The sequence below is a fragment of the Berghia stephanieae genome, chromosome 6, assembly GCF_034508935.2.
Source record: "Berghia stephanieae isolate SIO BIC M18660-M18661 chromosome 6, UCSD_Bste_1.3, whole genome shotgun sequence".
NCBI lineage: Eukaryota > Metazoa > Mollusca > Gastropoda > Nudibranchia > Aeolidiidae > Berghia > Berghia stephanieae.
This window is the reverse complement of record NC_088365.1, coordinates 15,902,622-15,917,621: the sequence shown is the minus strand read 5'-3', so window position 1 is coordinate 15,917,621 and position 15,000 is coordinate 15,902,622. Positions and strand designations below refer to the sequence as shown.

Sequence of the window (15,000 nt, the reverse complement as noted above, 5' to 3'; positions counted from 1 at the left end):
TAGTATTTATAGCTGTCATCAAAGCGTTTCTTTAAATTTTGTGATGTACAAGAGAAATCAGAATGAGAAAATTGTCGGTTGTATCGTAACGAATGTGACGATTTTCCTATGGGTGGTAAGGAGAGGGTTAATCTATGTGTTCACATAGACATTGTATTAACCCTTTCACGACGAGATGAAATTATGTCCATTTGGTATTTTGTCGTAATCAACCGGATGAAGACAATCAAGTTTGAAGTCTAATAATAATAATAATAATAATAATAGTAGTAGTAATAATAATAATAATAATAATAATAATAATAATGATAATAATAATAATAATAATAATAATAATAATAATAATAATAATAATAATAATAATAATAATAATAATAATAATAATAATAATAATAATAATAATAATAAATCTTTATTATCCTTTTAAAAAAGTGGCAGTTGGTCAATTGGTTACAAATTTATATCAATACAATATTGACATAGACACAATCACACAGATTCACACTAGTAACATCGTAGTCATCGAAAAAACGGCATCAACAACAACAAGATCATCATCATCACCATCATCATCATCATCATCATCATCATCATCATCATCATCATCATCATCATCATCATCATCATCACAACAACCTTCCTAATATTTTCGTTACAATCCTTCACTTTCACCATTCCCCAATAACACCATCACCATCTTCATCATACTCCATATTATATTATTATTCATTATTAAACGTTCAGAATTAAAAAAAAAACGTTAGTCGGATTTTTTTTCCTTCATGAACCGGCCTTCAAAGTTTCGATTTTCATTCTAGCCTTTTTCAAAATAACTAGGTTATTTAAACATTGTTGTAACAACATCATTTGAGATGTTAGAAAACAGAAATCCTCTGTTTAATCGTCTGAATCCATATAGAGAACTTTGAAAAAAACCCATTGAACAAGATCAAACAAGGGCGGGATTATCTATGCTACGCGTTTTGGTAAAATACTCACAACATCCGCCAGCTTGATATAACGAACCAACAAACAAAATTGTGTGTAATCTGGAACATTTATAGTTTGATTGATATCATTTAGTGAGAAGTAATCACGAAAATGGCTGTCTAAAAACAATAACAAAGAGCCGAGTGATGTCAATTTCGTTCCTTCTATTAGATGCAAAACTGGATTGAATCTTAGCTTTCGAAAACTCAGTAAATAAAAGTGTTGATTTACAAGTGATTATAGAAGTATCTAGTCGTCCTTTAGAGTCTTGAGGTCTTTAGAACCAGAGTTTGTCCCGATTTACATAGCGTGAAACGGGCAATAACAATAGCTTGCTAGCTACTCTTTAGATAGGACGCATTTAGAAGTAATTACAAAGTAACAATAATTCAATCCTGCCTTCCTTAACGCTTGAAAACAATGAAAACAACATCACGTAATCTTGTTGATGGTTCAAATGTAACTAGACCTAACATTACTTGTTTTTTTAAATTGAGCTTTTATATAGAGCAATATCCATTAAACGTGCTCAAAGCGCTTTACAAGGGGTCCCAGGTCAACAGCAACATTTAACATGTAGGACGGGACATAACGCCTGTTAGGCGATATTACAATTTTTCGGACAAAGACAACGCTGTTAACGGCCAGGTACTCATTTTACACCTGAGTACGGTGAGAGAATGTGAGTAAAGAGCCTTTTTCTAGGACTCAACTATGCGCCGAGCTCAAGGCTCGAACCCAGGGCCTTCCGATCCGAAAGTGAGTGTCATACCACTAGACCACATAGCCGCACCTAGCTACTTTCTTTTACAAAAAAAACCGTTACAGCTAAGAATTTATAGCAAAATGAGTGTCTCAAATTCAATAAAAAATGTTGAAAATGAAGCATTATACATTCTACTTTGGTGCAATTTGGTCATTTATAATAAGTAATGAAAAAAAATTAATATTACAGCCTCGGAAAAATAACCCCACCAAATATAGAAGTTTCAGGCTCAAAGCTCTTCTCAAGACAATAAGGAAAACAATAAAAACATGAATACATCAGTTAAGATCCAACCAGAGGCCAGAAAATACTTGTGGACGCCCTTGTCAAATACAAGTGGACAACCGTTTCAAATACTTGGGGACAGCCGTGTCAAATACTTGTGGACAGCCGTGTCAAATACTTGTGGACAGCCGTGTCAAATACTTGTGTACAACCGTGTCAAATACTTGTGGACAACCGTTTCAAATACTTGTGGAAAGCCGTGTCAAATACTTGTGGACAGCCGTGTCAAATACTTGTGGACAGCCGTTTCAAATACTTGTGGACAGCCGTGTCAAATACTTGTGGACAGCCGTGTCAAATACTTGTGGACAGCCGTGTCAAATACTTGTGGACAACCGTTTCAAATACTTGTGGACAGCCGTGTCAAATACTTGTGGACAGTCGTGTCGAATACTTGTGGACAACCGTGTCAAATACTCGTGGACATCCGTGTCAAATACTTGTGGACAACTGTGTCAAATACTTGTGGACAGCCGTGTCAAATACTTGTGGACAGCCGTGTCAAATACTTGTGGACAACCGTTTCAAATACTTGTGGACAACCGTGTCAAATACTTGTGGACAGCCGTGTCAAATACTTGTGGACAGCCGTGTCAAATACTTGTGGACAACCGTTTCAAATACTTGTGGACAGCCGTTTCAAATACTTGTGGACAGCCGTGTCAAGTACTTGTGGACAACCGTGTCAAATACTTGTGGACAACCGTTTCAAATACTTGTGGACAGCCGTGTCAAATACTTGTGGACAGCCGTGTCAAATACTTGTGGACAACCGTTTCAAATACTTGTGGACAGCCGTGTCAAATACTTGTGGACAGCCGTGTCAAATACTTGTGGACAGCCGTTTCAAATACTTGGGGACAGCCGTTTCAAATACTTGTGGACAACGGTTTCAAATACTTGTGGACAACCGTTTCAAATACTTGTGGACAACCGTGTCAAATACTTGTGGACAGCCGTGTCAAATACTTGTGGACAGCCGTTTCAAATACTTGTGGACAACCGTTTCAAATACTTGTGGACAACCGTTTCAAATACTTGGGGACAGCCGTGTCAAATACTTGTGGACAACCGTTTCAAATACTTGTGGACAGCCGTGTCAAATACTTGTGGACAACCGTGTCAAATACTTGTGGACAGCCGTGTCGAATACTTGTGGACAAACGTGTCAAATACTTGTGGACAGCCGTTTCAAATACTTGTGGACAGCCGTGTCAAATACTTGTGGACAACCGTGTCAAATACTTGTGGACAGTCGTGTCAAATACTTGTGGACAGCCGTGTCAAATACTTGTCGACAGCCGTGTCAAATACCTGTGGACAGCCGTGTCAAATACTTGTGGACAGCCGTGTCAAATACTTGTGGACAGCCGTGTCAAATACTTGTGGACAGCCGTGTCGAATACTTGTGGACAACCGTGTCAAATACTTGTGGACAACCGTTTCAAATACTTGTCTGCAGTCTGTCTGGATTTTAAGCGATGTGTTGATGTTTTTATTGTTTTTGTTATTGACTGAAGCCCAAAACATTCCGTGTTTTTGTTTGTGAAGCTATTAAATATATTATTTTTGAAATGTAGTGCAATGTAAGAAATACTACTTATTCTCATCATAGTAACTTATAATTAATTGCCAGTTTTATTGTTGTGGCTATAAACTCAATTTCCAGAATCCGTTCCATACGATATAGATAGTATGCGCCTGGCTAAGAAGTTCACAACATTGCCATCCGGAAGTATAACAGACCAATACACAAAACTGTGTGTATTCATGAACTTTTATTGTCTGATTAATATAGTTTAGTGAGAATTACTCATAAACGCGGATGGCAAAAACAATAACAAAGACCTGAGTGACGTCAACTTCGAACTATCTATATGTGTCAGTAATAATTATTTTTGAAAATCTCTGGGTGGTGAATTTTAGCCACGAACGTGGCCACCTGACATCTCTGGCATCACAACCCCCCCCCCCCCCCCCCCCCCCCCCCCCCTTCCATCCTTTTCACAACAAAATCAGAACGGACAAACAGTACACGACACCGTCAATGTGCAAATATCCGCTAAACACAATATTATTGCACAGACATGGATGGTGATATTATTTTGTTATCAACTATTATTGGTTCGCGTTTTAATTTCCAAAGATCGATCGATTCTAAATTGAGAACATAATAATATGCAAATTTAACTTCGATAATGATTGAATTGCTTTTTCCCCGCTGTTGATTAATATTGATTATATTATTAAATCGATGTGTACATATATGCAGGTCTGACATCCGAACACATATTAAGGACCTAGTTTAACATTGTTGTAATGGACAATATATTGCGTCACTTTATTTTTCAGATTTCCATTACAACAATGAGCCCATAAGGAATTGGGTTATCAGACCTGCAAATAAATGCACGTCGTATTTAATCCAGTATCTCCAACGTTACAGAGATCCGCACCTTCCTTGAAATGAGCATGAGAAGGGACGTGATGGCCCCGTGAATAAAACATTAAATCTAAATCTGAAGTATCCGGGTTCGAACCCCGCTGGTAGCATCTTTTCATTTTTTTTCACTTGAACTTGAAACTTGATCACTATTGCTCACATTCCAGTTGTTGCACAGCGGCCTGTGTTATTTTGTATGTTTTTATTCTTCTAAAAATCGATGTCGATGAATAACCACAGTATCTAAAACAACAGGGTATAGATAGTATGCAGATGACGTAACTCAGGCCTTTGTTATTGTTTTTGCCATCCGCGTTTGTGAGTTGTTCTCACTAAACTGTATTAACCAGACTATAAAAGTTCATGGTTACACAGAGTTTGTGTGTTGGTCCGTTATACTTCCGGATGGCAATGTTGTGAACTCCTTGGCCAAGCGCATTCTATCTATATACACCACCATCAAAACAATATAGATAGTTCGAAGATGACGTCACTCAGGGATTTGTTATTGTTTTTTGCCATCCGCGTTTATGAGTAATGCTCACTGAACTGTATTAACCCGACTATAAACGTTTATGGATACACACAGTTTTGCGTGTTGGTCCGTTATACTTCCGGATGGCAATGTTATGAGCTTCTTAGCCAAGCGCATACGATCTATGGCTTATGCCTGTAAGAAAAATCTACTATAATTAAACACCCTCATGAGGCCACACTCAACACGAAAAAAGAGATATACAACATCTGTCCGCATAGACGTAAACACCTACTAATCAACTTTAAACCTACGGAACCACTTCAACAAACAACAATAACAACAACAACTCGAATTCATGTAACGCACAGTCCTGATGTTGGCCGCTTGGCCCTGAAACAATGATGTAGACTTACTCCAATATCGGTATCATGGTAAATAATATAATAATAATTCGCTTCATTGTCACTATCAACATGTCGAGCACTCTTCGTACCATATTTGTATCATAACACGATTTATTATTATTACTATTACATATATATATATATATATATATATATATATATATATATATATATATATATATATATATGAGTGCTGGTGGGTACTTGAAGGTACGAGAGTGCTCGAAAATGTTGGTTAGAACTAATATAAAATATAAATAAAGTCACTCACATATTTTTGGCCGATACATATGTTTCGATGATCGCCATGTCGTCAGTCGGCATGATAATCTGGACTATGCCGACTGACGACATGGAGATAATCGAAACATTTGTATCGGCCAAAAATATGTGAGTGACTTTATATAAATATATATAAGAGCTTTTATATAGCGCTATATCCACTAAACGTGCTCAAAGCGCGTTACCAGAGGTCCCATATATTATAAGAAGTTGCTTTTGAAGAGTGACTTTATTGTTTTATTCTAGTTAGGTGTACATCCTCTAGTACACCTTATCAACGTGGTAAAAGTATAAAAGTTTGCTACACCCTGGAGTGTACAATACACCCGGTTGAAAACCACTGGTCAAATATGAATGAGATATTTCAAACTATAGATTTTACAAGGTGAGGGGAGAGAGTCTCATACTGCGATTGATTTAGAAATTTGACTGAAATAAGCTGCACAGAGAGCGACCTTCACAGTTCCTCGATATCTCTGGTTTAATGAATGTCTGGTTTTAGACGGTAGGAGAGAATTTCAATCGATCAGTGAGTGAAGTAAACCTTTTCTGGATACGTTTTCCACAGCAAAGACAGTTCCGCTTGTGAATAAATTCCTACATTATTTTTTCACCAATATAAATTACAAAGTAATACTACGGAGAAAGTGAAAATATCACAGTAAAGAAACAAATAAAATCTTACTTTTGCTCAGCTTGGATTTCTTCTCAAACGTTTGGGTAATATTTTCCCAGTCTTGACCCAGTATATTCCATATAAACACTGTAAATTTCTCGGCTTGTAACTTATGCTGTTGTGGAGTAAAGATAAACAAATGGCTTTTGTTCAATACTGTCATAATATGACAACATATTTTACTCTACTCCTTCCGATGTGCAGTTATTTGCAGGTCTGATAACCCAATTCCTTATGGGGTCATTTTTGTCATGGGGATCTCAAAAAATGAAGCAAAATGTTGTCCATTACAACTATTTTAAACAAGACCCATAAGTTGGTTCGGATGTCTGAAGAAATGTACAAATCGACTTGTCCCTATAAATAGCAATTTGTGAATTCAAATTGTCAAGCGATAGATTTAACTAAAGTTAAATATAGCATTCAGAAGAATTATTTAAATGAAAATATTTTATTCAGAAACAAAGCAACAAGACACCTTTTAAGGATAGAATTCTCGACTTCTTGTCCTCATGCGGTTTGGAATCCGAACTTGGTTCCCATCACGTACTCACAAGCTCGTTCAATGATTGAGAACACATCCGGAATTCCAAAAAAACGCTGTATGGCGCTCCACTGCTGCTGACATCTGGGTTATTCCAGTCTTCCTTTGGAATAGACCCTAGAGACAAATTTTCCCTATGGAAAGGTAATTTTAATTTATTTCAAAATATTATAAATGAGACACTGAATACGATTAAGGGATAAGAGGATGGCTTTGCTATTCCATTCGTCTTTAATGCCTCATTCATCCTGTTTTGTTGACGAAGAGGAAACCCGAAACACCCGCATCATCTGACTTTTTGTATTAAACTGAAGCCTCTAATCGTTCTATTATTGTTATTGATTCCTACCTTGAACTCCTCTTCTGTTTCAAGCCAAACCTGAGACCCGGCTGACACCAACATGACTCTGTCCCAGGAATAGTATCTTAGAACGTCTTCTAGAAATATCACCATGGGCTTGAATGTGCCGGTCGTTCTGTGAAAAGAATCAATCGATACATCAATACATCAATCAATCAATCAATCAATCAATCCATGTCCATCAATTATTTAAATCTGACCAACCAACCATACATATATGACCCGTTGTCTCAAAACGGGATGAACCTGATGCTAAAAAGTCAAATTATGTATAGATAGCTAAACTGGTAAAAAAAATTCGAATAATTGTTATTTAACACACTAAAATATGATATTCATTCTTTTCAATAAAGCATACAAACTCAACGCAAGTCTGATATTTCTGGCTATTGATGATGTGCGCTTAGCCAAAAAAAAAAACTGACAGCATTCGCCAGCCGGATAAAACGTACCAATACACAATACAATGAGCGCCATTTATAATCTGATTGATACGATTTAGTGACAGCAACTCATTAAACATGTCTGGCTAAAAACAAAAACAGAGATATTAGTGACGTCAATTTCGTTATATCTATACATTCCAATTTTAGATTCAAAAACATCCTGACATAATAGCATTTTGAAGAGAGGGGTCACATTTATTGTGATTAAACATAGTTAAATCAACCAATTAATCAAATGACCGATCAATGATAATTCAAACAATGAATCAATCATTTTATCAATCAATCCATAAACCAATAATCTATTCTCACTAAATGTATATAGTTAAATCAATCAATCAGTTAAAATTGACGTTTATAACCTAATGTAAATGTTGCTGCTCTAGGCTCCAAGAAATAAATTACAATGTGAAATTGAATGTAAGCTTCAATTTAATTATAAAAACAGATCAAATGAACGTTTCGGGTTTCCCCTTTATCAACAAATCAGGATGAATGAAACACCACCTGTATATTCTAAGCGTAGAGCGATGGTAATTAGCATTAACTTTAACGGAGGTGCACTTATTTGCAATCCAAAATTGTGGGCCTAGTTTACCATTATTGTAATGGACAATAATATTTTGCGTCATTTTTAGAGATTTCCATTACGTACAACAATTATGAGCCCCATGCACGCCGGTTAAAGTTTAACGCTCACACCACCACCATCGATCTACGCTTAGGATATGAATGATGAAAAGAACCCAACAAACTGTGAATATGTGACCCATCGTCTCGAAACGGTATTATGTCGGGATGAATCGGACTCCTAAAAGTTACTTTAGAATTAAATTGATAGTAAATACCAATTTTTGAGCTTTTGCATTGTAAGAAATTGTCGTCATTCTCTAACATAACAAATCGAAACAAACCCCAAGTTTCATGTTTTTGTCAATAAATTCAATTTTTTGCACCCAAGTCATCCCGACATAATACCGTTTATAGACGGTGAGTCAGATATCATTATTTGTCCTGTGAGTCAACAACAGTCCATTTGAGATTTTTTTTTTAGAAAATAGCCAAATAATCAATGATTATGTAAAATAAACAGACAGCTATTTCATTACCCGAATGAGAGACAAGACTGAATGTAATCCTCCAGCGATTTGAAATGGTTAACGAGATCAACACAGACCTTTTGAAATAATCCCATGAATTCCATTATTTAAACCCTTTTCACTCTCAATTACAGCTCACAAAAATTTTATGGTTCACATCAAGGTCAACAGCAGCACATCCATAATTTCTTTACATGACATGTTTTATTTTCTTTTGTGTTCATTTGGTGCTGTGCGTTTCGGTAAAATGTTCACAACTTTCGCCAGCCGGACGACACATACCAATAGATAGTATGCGCTTGGCTAAGAAGCTCATAACATTGCCATCCGGAAGTATAACGGACCAACACACAAAACTGTGTGTATCCATGAACGTTTATAGTCGGGTTAATACAGTTCAGTGAGCATTACTCATAAACGCGGATGGCAAAAAACAATAACAAAGACCTGACTGACGTCATCTTCGAACTATCTATAAACAAAACTATGCGTTTATTGATGTTGTACATTTATCCAAAATACTCACAACATCCGCCAGCCAGATATAACGTACCAACACACAAAACAATGTGTAACCTTGATCGTTTATAGTTTGGTTGATATAATTTTGTGAAAACTAATCATTAAAATGGCTGGCTAAAAACAGTAACACAGAGCTGAGTGACGTCAAATCGTTCCTTCTATAAAATATGGTCGCCAGATTCTTCGTCAACAACTTCGACTTCAAAAGGGTCCAAATAGTACCTGCTGACGTTGCCAAACATTACAAACACTTTGGCCCCCTTGAAAACCTCGTCGGTTTTGGTTATCAAAACAATCGACAAGACTGGCAAAAATATTACTTTAAAATTCTAAAAATATAGTTTTGTTTTTAATGAAAAGTAAAATTGAGCTTTTTTTGAGCCTTTTTTATATAGCGCAATATCCACTAAACGTGCTCAAAGCGCTTGTCAAGGGGTCCCTGGCTAACAGCAACACATAACATGGAGGACCAGACATGGCGCCTGTCAGGCGATATTACAATTCTTTTGGGAGACAGAGACAACGCTGTTACCGGCCAGGTACTCATCTTACACCTGAGTACGGTGAGAGAGTATGCGCCGAGCGAGGCTCGAACCCAGGACCTTCCGATCCGAAAGCGAGTGTCATACCACAAGACCACATAGCGGCAAAAATTGAATCAATAATTGAAACACGATTCTCTTTTTGGCCATGTTTTGCCAAATGGCTACCCTGGTATATTTCAAAACTGGTGTTTCATCATTCTTAATAAAAATGGAGATGTTTTTACTCATTTCAAGATTAATTTTATGGCAACCCTCATACACTCAAGTGTATCCGGCAATGTTGGGCCCAGTCACCTTTTGTTTACAAAGTTTGGGGTAGGTACACTTGACACACACTGTGTCACCGTAAATGGTCTATTGATCATGCATTGTCCAAATAATAATAATAATATTAATAAATGGCATTTATATAGCGCTTTACCCCGTTGTCACAGGCTCTAAGCGCTTTACAGTGATATAAAACAAAACATATTACAGTGAGACAAGTGTGAAGGAAACGTGATACGAATTCAATTTAACAACAACAAAATATGAAAATAATATTGCAACATTATGACGTAAAAAGATAAAACTTTAAGCGAGATTTGAACGTTGTCAACGAATCCGAGCATCTCACGTGTGACGGGAGAGAGTTCCAAAATTGGGGGGCCGAAAATTGAAAAGACTGTTCACCTATTTTACGCAATGGCTTAGGTTTGACAAGGATTGATTGGTCATTGCTTGACCTCAAGTTTCTATTGGGGACATATATGTTTAGAAGGTCTTTAATATAGGAGGGACTGTTCGTGCTCAGGGATTTGTAGACAACAGTACAAATCTTATAGGCAACTCTTTTTTCAACAGGAAGCCAATGTAACTCACGGAGAAGAAGAAATGAAGAGTTCTGCGATATAGCTCAAATAAATGATAAAGTACACCTTCCATAGACAAACATCTTCCAAATCCTAAAGAGCCATGCTGTTATTTTTGTTTCTGTACTTTCAATGCTTCAAATAAAGTAATTTATCACCACTCTTACTAGCCACAAAACAAAACAAAACAAACAAAAATATACAAAGTTATTACAAGACAAACACCGAGTTAAAAAAACACAAAGCAAACAGAAATAAGATTAAAGAAAAAAATATCAAAACACCCCCCCCCCAAAAAAAAATCAAACGGAATTGTAAATTTTAACAAACAAAAGAGCAGATCAAAATACGAAAAAAAAAAACTAACAAACTTAAAACAAACCAAGAAAAAAACAACAACAAAAAAACAAACAAACAAAAAACAAACAACAACAACTAAAATCGGACATCCGAACCTGAGAAATGTGGAGTAAACTTCTCGATTGGACAATTTGCTTTCTTCACATCCAAAGCTGATCATGGGAATGTCCCAGTGGGTTGCAAGAAGCCCAACAGTCTCACAGACGTTGTCACACATTGGCCCTGGACTCGGGAAAAGATCAAATAAAACGTTAATTCCTTTAATACAAATGTTGCTGCTTGAAGCTCTAGGAAATAAATAATAATAATAATAAAATGGAATAGATGCTACAATTAAATCTACAAATACATACGTTTTGGGGGTTTCCCCTTTGGCAAAAAAGGTTTTGTGAATAATCCATGGATTCTACGGCTACCATCTACATCATTGGACCCATATGAATCATCCCACGATTCCAAGCTGTAAACCATTCAAAAACTCTATTAAATCGATTTGGTGATAGATCTTTTGGCAAATTTGGACCATAAACCTGGACCACACCTCCGTCCGTGAGGCTCACTTCAGTTTTAAAAGACATTTTTCTAAAATCAGAATAGGCCTGGGTGTCAAATTATTCCGTATAGCCCGTGTTAAATTTTTGCCAAAAAGCACAAGAATTACTGGCAAATTTAAACATTATAAAACTATTTTTAAATAATGGTATAACAAGTAACTTGCAAACCTTTTTTAAATCAAGGGTAATTATTCTACTACCCGTTGACTCAAATGGTTATTTAGAAAATCTGCTAGACTAGGCTATGATGATCGGTCAATAATTTGATGGGAATTACCATCTGGTCGACCTATTGCCTGATTCATTTGCGCGCACTTACATCCTTTATTACCGGAACGGTTTTGATCGTTGATAGCTCAAAAGATTTGTCTCGATCTTTGTTAATTTCTACAATACAGTAGCTAGTACACTGATTAAAATAGACGAGTTCCTGGCGAGAGAGCCTTTTTATCTCTCCGAAAATATTGCGGATTCTTCATTATTATTATTTTTTTTAATTTTGGGATTGTTGTTTTTTTTTCTTTCTTTTTTTCTTTTTAATCTCTCTCTCTCTCTCTCTCTTTCTCTCTCTCTCTCTCTCTCTCTCTCTCTCTCTCTCTCTATCTATCTATCTATCTATCTATCTATCTCTCTCTATCTCTATCTATCTATCTATCTATCTATCTATCTATCTCTCTCTCTGTGGTTGTGTGTGTGTGTGTGTGTCTGCATGTGTGTGCTCACGCGCGCTCATGCAGTCATGCAGGTAGGTCGTCTTCTTGAGTATATAATCCCTAAACATTTATTAAGACCTTTTTATCAAATAATGTGTGTCATTATCGTATATTTTAATGTCTCATAATTTATTCTGAAAAGGCTTCACTGCGTAGACGAAAGTCCCTATAATATAAAGCTGCTACGATTATCACTGCCATTACTATTGTTCACTATTGATTTACCGATTGAGAATGTTTCCATTAAAACAATGGACCCATAGCAATCTCTGTTATCAGACCTGCGCATACGAGTATGTCAATTTTAAAGGCTTTTAATTGCACATTGCGTGTCATTTTGTTTTCGGGTCACAAGAGTTCCAAATTGATGAATCCAATTGTAAATACAGTGATAACGTCCCTTTGTAGCGCCAAGGTTACAAGTACATTAATTTAAATTTCTCTACTAACGAGTTAACAGCCGTACTCTGGGAACCCATGTCTTTAAATATTTGGCCAGAAAACTCGTCCTTCAAATATCTATCGAGTTAAATGACTCATATCTTAGCAAAAACTCTTAAACCTAGGACTTCGCGAGGTCTTCGGTTGTCCAAAGTTTGAGGCGTTTTGCCAAAATGAGGATCATTTAAATCGATCGATATTTGAAGGAAGAGATTTCTGGCCAAATTCTTACAGACGTTTTATTTTTTCCGGAGCACGGCAATTGACTAGTAAAACAAAGAATAATCTCTAGTCGCATTATTTGTATGTACTTTGAAAGCTTAATGACATTTTGTTGTTCTTGTTGTTCTTAGTTTACATTATTTATTCGTAGTTTTTTTTTCTTCTGCCCTCCGACATCCATGCACAGCATGCTGCTGCGAGTCAATGGTCCGAATACTTCATCTAATGATTTTGGTTCCTCGACTGGACCATTTTATGGATTGGAGAAGTGGAGGACTGTGGCATAATATGACATTCACACAATCAATTGGAAGGTAAAAATTGTGGATTTGCATTTTTAAAAAAATAATTTTGTTTGCATTTTCTGAAATGCTCTCACCAGAGCATTTTAATTTTATTTGAAGTAAATAGGGTGATTTTTCATGCAGTTATGTTCAGATGTATGGGAAAGGAATCCAGCAGCTTTTCTCAAATTTCATACTTTTTCAACTTGACTAGCTGTAAAAAATATTTTGAAGTGAAATTAAGCTTTGATAATTCCCGAAGATGTTCAAAAAGGATTATTTAATCATTTATGACAAGAACTCATTTTTTTTAATTGACCGTCTAACTAAACTTGGCAATATCCCAGTTCAACCATTTTCACCATCCGACTGATTATGTCATTCACTGTAACATATTGTTGTTAGTCAATGATTCAATTAGTTCATCTAATGATTTTGATTCCTCCAATGGACAATTTACCGGAAGGGAAGTTGGGGGGATGACATCTATGTATTTTATTTTCGTTTAAAATAAATAATTTACTTAAATTGTTTCAGTTTAACATCGATTGATTGAAAATAGGAAAGTAATATGTATTGCGGTTATGTGGTCTTGTGATAATATGACACTCGTCTTCAGACCGGAAGGTCCATGGTTCGAGTCCCGCCTTTAGCGGCTAATAGTTGAGTTTTGGAAAAGCCTCTTTACTCACATTCTCTCACCGTACTTAGGTGTATATTGAGTACCTGGCCGTTATTAGCTTTGTCTCTGTCGGGAAAAAAATGTAATATCGCCTAACAGTCGTGTTGTCTTGTCTTTTACATTCAAGGTTGCTGTTGGCCAGGGATCCCTTGTAAAGCGCTTTGAACATTTTAGTGGATAGTGCGTTATATAATTGCTGACGTTTCTTTAAGGCAGACATCGGTGCACAATAGACATAAAAATCTGGAAAGTTGAAATTAATACAATGCGGTATTATCTTTTCTGTCGTACTCTAAAAAATACCATAATTGAATATTTGGCCAGAAAACTCGTCCTTCAAATATCGATCGATTTACATAACCCTCATCTTGGCAAAAGCTCTCAAACCTGGGACTTCGCGATGGATCATATCATTACTTCAAGCAAGGAACCAAATAACTTCACTTCCAACAACATTGAATCAAGAGCTCAAAAAATATCAAATATATTTAGAAACAACAACCGAAGAACTGATTTCAACAACACAAGGAAACATCCAATTGCCTCAGCACCTGAACACGCATGATGACATTCTAAAGCTAAGAATACTTGCACAGGACAGAGATTTATAGAAATGAATTACTAATTGAATATTATAAGAAACAGACTGACACAAACATTCAGGGCAAGTGTCATTACTCATTCGTGTGGAAGAACTGTTCAAGAGATTTTGTCTAAGTAAAATGGAGAAAGTTATGAAGGATGGCGATCACCCCCTTCACAAATACATTAAGTTCTCCATGAGGAGCCGTCGCCTTATATCTATAAAAACAAAGACAACACGTCACCTTAATTCATTTTTGCCACATGATGTTCGAATTTTTAACGCGCAACTGTGATTTAAATTAAATACTATCTTTTAAATATACACTCACAAGTTCGGATTAAAGGCCAGATGTATGGCCTATCTCAATTTATCAAATTAATATATGAAGTGTTGCTATTGGTTCTTGGTTGTATATTTTTACATCTTTTGTGCATTTGTATATATTATATACGAGTACGTATACAT

The 15,000-nt window shown here is 36.1% G+C and overlaps 1 protein-coding gene across 1 annotated transcript in view; it reads right to left on the bottom strand.

The window, feature by feature from the left end:
* LOC144975781 (atrial natriuretic peptide receptor 1-like) overlaps window positions 1-15,000 on the bottom strand; it is a gene marked incomplete at its 3' end in the record, with an annotated part of 93,313 nt that overhangs the window by 50,459 nt on the left and 27,854 nt on the right. The window contains exons 2-4 of the mRNA XM_078919969.1: window positions 11,149-11,275; window positions 7,218-7,344; window positions 6,334-6,439 (exon numbers count right to left, since the gene is read on the bottom strand). Of these exons, the coding sequence (XP_078776095.1) occupies window positions 6,334-6,439; window positions 7,218-7,344; window positions 11,149-11,275 (360 nt within the window). The remainder of the gene's footprint in view (window positions 1-6,333; window positions 6,440-7,217; window positions 7,345-11,148; window positions 11,276-15,000) is intronic.